At 39.2% G+C, this 11,734-nt stretch overlaps 1 protein-coding gene across 2 annotated transcripts in view; it reads left to right on the plus strand.

The window, feature by feature from the left end:
* Positions 1 to 2,664, plus strand: part of u2surp (U2 snRNP-associated SURP domain containing) — an 82,391-nt gene extending 79,727 nt beyond the window's left edge. For both annotated transcript variants that reach the window (XM_052018969.1, XM_052018970.1), the window contains exon 28: positions 435 to 2,664. In XM_052018969.1, the coding sequence (XP_051874929.1) occupies positions 435 to 573 (139 nt within the window). In that variant the 3' untranslated portion in view covers positions 574 to 2,664. The remainder of the gene's footprint in view (positions 1 to 434) is intronic.
* Positions 2,665 to 11,734: the final 9,070 nt, after the last annotated feature.

Here is an 11,734-nt window from a genome sequence, read left to right on the forward strand (position 1 = left end):
GGCATATACAAGGGACGTTATAAGGTAGATAGAAAGTTTTTCCCATGGTAGGGATATCAAAAATAAGAGGGCATGGGTTTAAAGAGAGAGGAAGAAATTTTAAAGGAAATTTTAAGGAATAGTTTTCTATTACAGAGTGGTTGATATCTAGAACTCTCTCTACTAGAGGTGGTGAAGTTTGATACAATGTTTAAGAGACATTCAGACAGGCACTTTAAATAGGCAAGGCACAGAAAGTTAGGAACCTAATATAGGCAAATGGGATTAGTACAGGTGGGCAAAAAGGTAGGCATGGACATAATGGGCCAAAGGCTTGTTTCTGTGTTATACAGCTGACTCTGACTCCTGTGCACTTTTAAAGTCTACTGCTCACTCCAGTTAAACTTTCTGGTTGCGTGTGTCTTAAGTGATTTTTGTTTTACAATTTTGTGCAGATCGCGATCTGGCTCGAGGACTCCGAAAAGGTCCAAAAGATCTCGTTCTAGGACTCCCAGAAAATCTTCAAAGAAATCTAGATCCCAGTCCAGATCTCCACATCGATCACACAAGAAATCCAAGAAGAGCAAACACTAGTGAACTGTCCATCACCTTTTTTCTGTAATTTTAGTTTTGTCCCGTGCCTGAAACAAACTGAGGAATATCATTCCTGGCTTTTTTTTTGAATGCACATACATTCATTATGAATATTCAACTCCAGTCGATCTGTGTGCTTTTTTGTATATGAAAGAATTTGACTTCTATAGTGCTTTGGCTTCATCAATCCCTAAACTCCCTGTTTGTAGATTGTGTAAAGACAGACCCCTTTATGTTAGATTTCTCATGAGGATCCTTGTATGTCTCTTCCACCAGCAGTAGCAGTATTGTATTTGCAGAGGTGTATGAGGAAGCCTGAAGCAGAAGTGTTATCCTTTTGTAATTTTTAACATTCAATGAGAGTTGAATAAAAATCAGTACAGAAAGTTACATAATTTCTTGTTTTATAATAAAGTAAATGCAATAATGTTTGAGCTATTCAACTCTTGGTATCTTAACGTGCAGCTTTTTTGGGCATTACACCATAAAACACTGTTGACACAGAAGTGAGGCACTTTGCCTGAAGCAGATTTTCCTTGTTTCTTCTAGGCTGCATTTTAAAATGGCACATCAAGCAGTCTTGAGTGGCTTGAGGAACAGGAATGCTGTAGAGCAAGCCAATCTTTCCAGAGTACTCTGAATTGGAACTTCAGTATATCAAAATGCTATGGTTGTTAATCTCTTTTTCATTTTGCATTGATCACTTCTGGTTACAAAGACCAAAAGTGATAAGCATTTTGTGCAGAGGGAGTCACTTGCTTGAGAAGGTTTATTTGAGCTGAATGGCAAGAAGCCCATGAACTTCAGGAAGATCAATGCTGAAGACTTGATGCTGTACATCTGAAGAGGAAGCAGAAAAGCAGCAAGACCAGAGATAATAGGCAGCTTTGTCAAAGATACTGAATGTAAAACCTCAGTTTTTCTTTTAACATTCTGAGAGAACTGCGTATTTTTGTTTTTACTTTAACTGCTCTTTGACATTTTAATCACTTTAAGCAATGTGGTGAATTCATTGTGTCAAGAAAAAATTGCTATATTCTTTACATTAGAACTGTGTAAAAGTTCCATATTCCTCCTTGAATGCCATGTTTCTTTGCACATCATAAACCAGATGAAGATGCTTGTTGATAACTTGTCAAAATATTTTGTACAGTTTTTTTTAATTGAGGTGACTGAGTGGACTACACTTGCTGAATTCATGTTCTAATTGAAACCAGTGCAATGCATCTGATAATTATGAAATTAATCCATTGTATCTACATTCTAACTTGATCTTGCTAGCCCCCATCATTGTCAATTTCTTTTGGAGAACCCTGACCTTTTTTGCAAAACTGATTAAGGAGAATCCTGGTGAATTACAAACATAAGACCCAAGACGACATAAGCAGGCAATAAAAATGTAGATTTTAATTGTGCTGCAGTTTAATCAATTGTATTGTTTCTTAGTCCTTTGCAATTTAGCTTTCTGTAAACGAGAGAAATTTATGGATCTAAATATTGTTGTTGAACCTTTTTATTTTGTTTAGTGGCTTTAGAAAACAAACTGATTATGCATCTAAATTGCAGTATTCTGACTGCAAATATATGTTGTTAATTGGCTAACTTGGGATGTTTGCTTGCCAACAAACAGTAGCTACATCAAACTGCAATTCTTTTTGTTGTTTGGATATATTAATGTAAATTTGAAAGTATGTTCATGCTAGGTTATTGGTCACCAGACCTTTCAATGTGATTCTTTCAGTTTGCCACCAGGAGGTGCACAAATGTAGCAAGTAAATGTATAGCCTGGCATAATTAACTGGTGATACCTAGGCCTCTAATTGGCAGCTCTACTACAACTCTGATCAGCTAACAGGAGGTTTGTAGTTAGTTTTTTGTGTTGTGTTATTTTTCTCCATTGGATAAGATTGAGGTCAGAAAATGCATTTAGTTTAAGATATTTGGCATAATAGTGTTGTGCAGTGGTTTGGGAGTGACAGCTACCTTAAAGATATGAGATTTTTCCATCTCTGGTTTTAATCTTTGCCCATGTGCATTTGGTAATCCTGCGAGTGTTTTGCTGAAATAAAAACATTTGCATTCCTATCCCCATTCATATTTTGTACTTGGTCATCTTTGTCCCAGTTTTTGTCACCAGTGACTGCTTTTGGAATTTTTGAAAAATGTTCACTATTATCTCCACTGAATCCTCCACTGTAATCTTATATTACTCATGTTTTTAAAAACAAAGTCTTTCTGTGGGAAGTTTTGCTTGGTTTTACTCAGCACTAGTGCCTGACTAAATGCCTGATCTAAGTTAATTTGTTTTTCTGATCTCCGGAAGTTGGGGAAATTGCCAATCTTTGGTTCCTCAAAGTGTGAACTTTGTGTTTGATGAACTCTCTTAGGCAATCCATTGAGTTTGAGAATGACATGTCCAGTCTCGTTCTGGGTTCTTGGATGTCAGGTGAGGCTAGTGAGGGGTTGGCAAACACCCTCACAGGTGAGGTAGAAGATGCTTGATGGCAGATGTAGCATGACTTTCCCTGTGAGCTTCTGATGAAGAGATTTGATCCCGTTCTGTTTATGGTGGTCCTTGGGATGCCAGCGCTGGGGTATATTTGATTGCTTGCCATGTTTGTAGGTGAGTGTTACTTGGACTGAATCAAGCTCTATGCAGCTATTGCCTGCATTTTACTGAACAGTTGAGACTGAGAATGGAATATTTCTGGAATCATTACTGAGCACCTGCACTTCTGACCAGATGGAGGCAGGATCATTAATGAAACAGCTGAAGTCACTGAACTGATGGCGCTGCCCAGATGAACTTGCACAGCCATGACCTGGGGCTGAGATTATTGCCTTCAAATAATGAAAATCATTTTTGTTAGTTTTGTATGCCTTTGGCTATCAGACTATTTTTTTCCCATCTCCTGCATCTTGTACACCTCTTGAAACTAATTCCCCTAAGTTTTAATTTCTGTTTTCTCAGTGCTCAATGTCAAATGATGCCTTTATCAGCTTGCCTTACCAGATTTCATTGGAGGGAATGGTTTGTCCATGTTTGGGCCAAGACTGTAGTGAAGTCTGGGGCTAAGTGCACTTGGAGGAATTGGTAAGTAGGCTATTGGGAAATGTTGCCATTGCATTAATGATGACATTTTTCACCAACTTCTGATTTGTGAGTAATGATAGAGCAGTGGTTGATTTGGATTTCTTAGTTATGGGCCAGGTAACCTGGGCAGTTCTTCCTTAGTTGGCTTTATATGAAGTTTTACATTCAATTCTGGTCATCCTATTATTGGAAGGATGTCAAAGCTTTGGAGAGGATGAAGAGGTTTACCAGGATGCTGCCTAGATTAGAGGGCATGTGCTGTAAGGAGAGGTTGGACAAACTTGTGTTGAGGCTGAGGGGAGATCTGGTGGAAGTTTATAAGATTGAGAGGCATAGAGTAGGTAGCTAGCATCTTTTTCCCAGGGTTGAAATGTCTAATACTAGAGGGCATGCATTTAAGGTGAGAGGGGGTAAGTTCAAAGGAGATATGTGGGGCAAGTTTTTTTTTACTCTTTTTCCATCTCCTGCATCTTGTACACCTCTTGAAACAAATTCCCTTAAGTTTTAATTTTAGTTTCCTCAGTGCTCAAATGTCAAATGATGTCTTTATCATTTGGTGGGTGCCTGAAATGCACTGCCTGGGGTGGTGGTGGAGGCAAACACAATAGGGGTGTTCAAGAGGCTAGGCACATGAATGTGCAGGAAATATAAGGATATGGACATTGTGTCGGCATAAGTGATTGGTTGGGCATTTGATTATTAATTAGTTCAGCACAACATTGTGGGCCAAAGGCCCTTTTCCGGTGCTGTACTGTTCTGTGTCCTGGATGGCTATATAGTAGCTGAACCAGAACGGCTTGGCTAGAAGTACGACTAGTTCTGGAGCATGGGGCTCTGGCATTAAAGCTGGGATGTTGTCAGACTTCATCGATAATGTAATTCCTGATGGACACTCTGATCTCCACCAATACTGTTGTAGTTGGTTTTGTATGTGACTGGTAGATTACTGGGACATACTAGACAATAACGTTGGAGCCATAGTAACAAAGTCAAATTCTATTTATTGAAGGAATAAATTACTATTTCAATTTCCTATTTAACCTCTAACATCTAATATCATGGTTACTCCATATCTGTGTAACATTGCAAAGCTGATGTGTTAATGAACCTCTAATTCCAGTAGTCTCTTGGCCCATCCCATCCTTGTCTAAACCTTGACTGCTCCATCTTCCCAGTCCAACCATCAGCAAGGCTACCTAAATTGTGTCAGTTTTCCAATGTGTCATTGAAAATGTTCATCCTTTATTTACATGGTTTTTTTTGCGTTTTTCCCATCCAACCTCTGTAACCTCCAGCTCAGAACCTCTGTTTCTAGCTGCTTGTTTATTCCCCTTCAGTCTTTTAGGATCTAAACTCTGGCTCTACAAGGGAAGGTCCTTCACACTTGTAGCAGTGCAGTTGGTCTTTAACCCAAGATATTCCTGGATTAGCAATCCCAGTGTGGACCTTTTAATGTTTGGAAAAAGGAAGAATCAAATTTAAAGTTCAGTTACTTTTGGATTCTAGTTTCTCAGGTGTGAGAAGTATATGCACCTGATAACATTGGATCGAGACGACCCACGCATTGGTGATTAAAGTAAATTTTTTATCAAGGTGATAATTTGGACCTATTCTCAGTGTTTTAAGCAAAAGTTAGGCTGATGAGAAAGGACTCCACAAAATGCGATTGTAATCTAACTTTTATACTACACTAGCTTTCTCTCTTTATGGGATCATTGAATTGTTCACTCTCTCTATTGGTATTGGTTTATTATTGTCACTTGTACTAAGGTACAGTTAAATAACACAAGTTACATTAAGTTAGTACAGAGTGCATTGATGTAGTACAGGTAAAAAAAAACAATAATAGTACAGAGTAAAGTGTCACAGCTACAGAGAAAGTGCAGTGCAATAAGGTGCAAGGTCACAACAAGGTAGATTGTGAGGTCATAGGTCATAGACATCTCATTGTATAGGGGAACTGTTCAATAGTCTTATCACCGTGGGGTAGAAGCTGTCCTTAAGTCTGGTGGTACGTGCCCTCAGGCTCCTGTATCTTCTACCTGATGGAAGAGGAGAGAAGAGAGAATGTCCCGGGTGGATGGGGTCTTTGATTATGCTGGCTACTTCACCAAGGCAACGAGAGGTAAAGACAGAGTCCAAGGAGGGGAGGCTGGTGTCCATAATGCGCTGGGCTGTGTCCACAACTCTCTGCAGCTTCTTGTGGTCTTGGGCAGAGCAGTTGCCGTACCAAACCGTGATACATCCTGATAGGATGCTTTCTATGGTGCATCGATAAAAGTTGGTGAGAGTCAAAGGGGACAAACCAAATTTCTTTAGCCTCCTGAGGAAGTAGAGGCGCTGGTGAGCTTTCTTGGCTGTGGCATCCACGTTGTTTGTCCAGGACAGGCTGTTGGTGATGTTCACTCCCAGGAACTTGAAGCTATCAACCCTCTCGACCTCAGCACCATTGATGTAGACAGGTGCATGTACACCGCCCCCTTTCCTGAAGTCAATGACCAGCTCTTTAGTTTTGTTGACATTGAGGGAAAGGTTGTTGTCATTGACACTATTCCACTAAACTCTCTGTCTCCTTCCTGTACTCCGACTCATCACTGTTTGAGATACGGCCTACAACGGTGGTATCATCTGCAAACTTGTAGATGGAGTTAGAGCAGAATCTGGCCGCACAGTCATGAGTGTATAGGGAGTAGAGTAAAGGGCTGAGGACGCAGCCTTGAGGTGCACCAATGTTGAGAATAATCGTGCCGGAGGAATTGCTGCCTATCCTCACTGATTACGGTCTGTTAGAAAGTCATGGATCCAGTTACAGAGGGAGATGTTGAGTCCTAGGTCTCGGAGTTTGGTGACAAGCTTGCTTGATTTTATTGTATTGAAGGCAGAGCTGTAGTCAATAAACAATAGTCTAACGTAAGTGTCTTTACTGTCCAGATGCTCCAGAGCTGAGTGAAGGGCCAGGGAGATGGCATCTGCTGTAGACCTGTTTCGGCGATAGGCGAATTGCAATGGGTCCAGGTTGTCTGGTAGGCTGGAGTTGATGCGTGCCATGACCAACTTCTCAAAGCACTTCATGATGGTGGATGTCAGAGCCACTGGTTGGTAGTCATTGAGGCATGTTACCAATATCAACTTTGAGAGAGCCAAATGTGATGGAATGAAAAGCCATGTACATATTTTACTAAGTGTTGATAGTGGATTTTCATTATTAATGTTGTGTTATTCAAAGGCTATGATAAAAGAATATCAAGTCGATGAACTAAATGAGTACAATCCTAGATGTATATTTTGGTTCCTGATTTGAAGATGGTGTACAGTGAGGGATATCTATCCTGGAGCTGGAGGTTACAGATTGTGCTGGAACACAATTCTGCTGCTAAAAGTCTGTTGTACTTTAGTATTGCCTGGTTTTGTGTACTTGGAGTTGTGAATCTATCCTATTTAGTATGGTGATGATGTCTGTAGGTAAAGATGGGAATTCATCACCACAAGGACTCTGGTGGTCATCAGTAATGTTGCCTTGGGCTGATACATCTGTAGCAGCAGTGAAAGTGAAATTGAAGGTTAACATGCAGATTCAGATGTATAACATTAGAAATACATAACATTTTTAGTGCAGTTTTTACTCCAACAGACTGCCATGATTTATTACTATGAAATGATGAGCTTTAGAGGAACCTAAATTGTTCCACATTAAATTTAGTCACGTCGAAGTCAATTCCCCAGCTTTGCTTAATGTTTCAGACTTCCTTCCTGAATGGCTATCTGAATTTTGGAGTGATTGGACAGTGCAGAATAGACTTCGAATACTTTGAGCAACAAAATGTTTCAAGGAGTATGGGGTAGGAGCAGGAAATCTTCTGCAGGATACCTCAGAGATTTGTAAAATTGTCTTTTTTTTTTACTCTGATCTTGCTGTTTGGGTAGGATGCAAAGCAATTTGTAGGATGTGGTTCTCAGGACTTAGTTAAATATGTTTGTCCAGAGGTGAAGTCTTTGAAAATGTGATAGATCATTTGTAAAAAGGATCAGATCTCTTGGGATTGATGGGAAGCATAGACCTCCTGTTGGCAGATAACGAATGAACATCAAAAATGCCACCAATGAGTGACAAATTGACGTGGTCAGATTTGATAATGAAATGAGAGCTGGATCACTCCCACTTCATAATCACATCTGAATGGCCTTGCCTTGCACTTGGAGTGAACTACATAAATCAAAGGTGTCAAATTCACTTATGCTGCTGAATTGGCTGATCTCCACTGCCACAGTAATTAGGGAAATGCACTTGGCATTAGTGTAGCTTCACTGAGTAGGAGAGGGTGGAGAGACTGAATCTCTATATCTTTAATTGCCATCTCATCCTGTCTAGAAAATAGCTCTGTGAATGAGTCTCTATTATTAGTCTACCAACATTATTAACTGGATTCATTTGAACAGCCACCCGAATGAAGAACCCAAGATGGCCAGTGTCCACAAAACTGTGACCCAGAAGAAGAGGCAAAGGGGCCCAAGGTATGGATTTTTTTAAAGCATTACATGATCACTTTGTATGACATTGTAAGCTGTCTGTAAGGCAGTAACCACTTTCATGAATATTTCTTTCATGACAAATAGCAGAACAAGGTGCAATTAACAAAAAAATAGAACTAGGCTATTTGGGAGTGAAGGCAATGTTAACAGATGGCTCCTTCACACAATGTATACCAGGGAAGCCCTATTGTGCAATAAATCACGAGAGAGAAAAAATCCCTAAATGGAAGCCTTCAGAAAGAGAAAACTAACTTCTAGAATTGAGTGTTGTAAAAAAGTGCAGCCCTCCAGGTCAAGATTATGACCATCTAAAAGAAAATCTCTTAAATTTTATCTGATTGAGGAGTCACGGTAATAATATAATGTCCAACCTCGGCAAATCTGTTCTCAATCTGCCTTCTTGTAACAAAGCAATAAATTAACAAGGAACAAAAACAATTATTTTTAAATCTTACAAAATTAGTTTTTAAATTGATAAAATGAGGATGTTGCTAATTATGCAGACGTACTTAATACTTAACCACTTCTTGAACCAACGAGGTCTGTTAAAAGCAATATTATCAGCCAAACTAAAAGATGTCAGCAGACCAGATGCGTGTTTATGACAGTCAGAATTGTGGTCAAAATTTCTGATGCTAACTTTAAATAAATTCAGCCTTCCTCAAACTCATGCCTTTGGATTAGTAGTATAGACTCTAAACAAAAGTTCAGAAAAAATGCTGAAGCTTCAGGCAATTGTGCTTATAAACTTGTGGTTCAGGAGGCAGTGATTCAACTGCTTTCATATGCTGATTCTTTGAAAGAGTAGTCAAGCTTAGACCTGGATTTGTGCTTTCTCTTTGTGATCCTGCAAGTTCCTCATTTTGTTTCAAGTTGTTTGGGGAATATGTTTTCATCACCCTTTTGGACAAAATGTTTTAGATCCTGAGCAGGAGAAAAAAATGCTTGACATCTCTGGAACTTTTGCCAGTGATTTTAAATTGATGACAACTAGTTATCAACCCAACTATTAGAAGAAATAGTTATTTATGATCAAAATTCTTCCCCTTCAATATCTAACAGGGCACCTCTTAACCCCTGTTCCACACTCTTTCAGGGCTTTTCCCAAGTGGACATCCTTAAAGTGTCCACGATATTCCACCTGAGGTCTAACTAGTGATATATGAAGTTCTACCATGATTTCTTTTTTTATATCCCATGCCTCTATTTAGAAAACCATAGTCTACCCATACGATTTTGAGCCACTTTATATACATGCCCTGCCCTATTAATGTGTATGAATGTCAAAGTCAAGTTTATTGTCATATAAACTTGACCTTGACTTTATTCATACACATAAATAGGTCCTTCTACCCAGCTACAATTTTTAATTTGCAGGATAATTTATTCTCTTTACACCCAGGTCTATCATTTCCCTCTTCTCTGCAATGAGATCTATCTGCCATATTTGCACCTATTTAATCATCCTACAATTATTCTCTGGATAATCCATTAAGTTACCAGGTTTTATAGCATCTGCAAACTTTAATACTGTTCTCTACAGCTTGCTTATAAAACCTGAGCAACGGACTGAATCCAATCCTGTGAGCACTCTCTCGATCTGAATCCTCCACTTCCTATTACTGAGCTAATGCTATGGCAATACAATGCATCCCTTAACTCTACAGGCTTCTCTCTTTCTAATGGTCCTCCTATGTCGTACTTTTGATGTGCTAATATCCACATATGCATTTGTATAGCTTTTGCCCAATGTGCGTTAATATAAAGTCTGGTGGCTTCCCGTCAAGTTTAAATCTGACTTCTGTGAAGCACCTTGGGATATTTTACCATGCCAAAGGTGTTTTACAGATTGTTTTGTGGCACAGAGGCATGGCCTTTAATCCCATAAACACCACATTTAGTATCACTTCTGCTGTGAGACTGAATCTACAGCTATCTCTCTCAGCCCAGTTTCCCACTCATTTAGATGTGTGCAATGAACCACCTGTAACTCACAGTGAAAGTCTTGCATCTCAGCCTTCGAGCCATAGAGTATTTTTGTGGTTTAGTTTTGCTCAGTAATTCTCCATATATACAGTAGATGGCTAGTTTTCATAGCAATAGAAGCTATTGCAATTACATGGCCTTTTCATATTTCACAACTAGATTAAACAAATGCAACATTAATGTTCTCTGTATATCCTTTCATTTTTCACTGGAAAATCTTATTGTACCTAACGTTTCTTCTACCTTGCAGAAAAATACAAGACAAAAGGTTCAATCTTGGACTACAGGAGAAATTAAAGATAGTATTAGATTGTAGGAAAATAGTATAAAGTTGACAGTAGTTATTAAAATTTAGCAAAGGATGACCAAGAAATTGATAAAGGGAAAGTAGAACACCTGGAGTAATTAAACAAGAAATGTAAAAACTGGAGAGCTTCTACAGGTAAGAAGGAAAATTCTACCAAAGGCCAATAGAGGTTCTTTGCAGGCAGAGATGAGAAAATTTATAATGAAAGAATAAGGAAACTGAAACTAATCATGTACTTGGTTACTGTCTTCATGGGAAGACTATCTTCTTCCAGAATTAATGGAGGACAGATTCCTTTGCAAATGAGGAAAAAGTCATCTTTGATCTCAAGAGACTACCAAAGAAGAAGAAAAATGTGTTCCTATGATTTACCTTATCAACATCCTCCTCTGCACTTCCTAAACTCTGCTTCCATTTTAAAATCATTGTCTAAAAGCTGAGAATCTGCTTTTCGAATATTGTTTTGTTTCATTAATAGGCCACCTATCCTCCCCTCCCACCTTTCCCTGCATCATACAATGTGTTCATCTCTAAGATTTTCTAATTGAAATGGAAGGTCATCAACCTGAAATATTAACTTTGTCTCCACAAGTGTTACCTGAACTGCCAGCTGTTTAAAGCATTTTGTTTTTTATCAGATTTTCAACATCTACAATATTTTTGATTGAACAAAATGCTTTACTATTCTGATATTTTATGGATAGTTTCCCACACATTCACAAGTTGCCCTAAAAATCCCTCCACTTCGTATTCTTTGTTTCCTTGTGTAGTTCAGGAAAGGGTGAGAGGTGGACAAGACCATAAGACAGAGGAGCAGAAGTCAGCCATTTGGCCCATCAAGTCTGCTCCACCATTCTATCATGAGCTGATCTATTCTCCCATTTAGCCCCACTCCCCCGCCTTCTCACCATAACCTTTGATGCCCTGGCTACTCTGATACCTCTGCCTTAAATACACCCAATGACTTTGCCTCCACAGCCACCCGTGGCAACAAATTCCACAGATTCACCACTCTCTGGCTAAAGAAATTTCTCCGCATCTCTGTTCTGAATGGGGGCCCTTCAATCCTGAAGTCGTGCCCTCTTGTACTAGACTCCCCTACTATGGGAAACAACTTTGCCACATCTACTCTGTCCAGGCCTTTTAACATTCAAAATGTTTCTGAGGTCCCCCCCTCATTCCTCTGAACTCCAAGGAGTACAGCCCAAAAGCCATCAAATGTTCCTCGTATGTTAACCCTCTCA

Source organism: Pristis pectinata, chromosome 6 (genome assembly GCF_009764475.1).
Source record: "Pristis pectinata isolate sPriPec2 chromosome 6, sPriPec2.1.pri, whole genome shotgun sequence".
NCBI lineage: Eukaryota > Metazoa > Chordata > Chondrichthyes > Rhinopristiformes > Pristidae > Pristis > Pristis pectinata.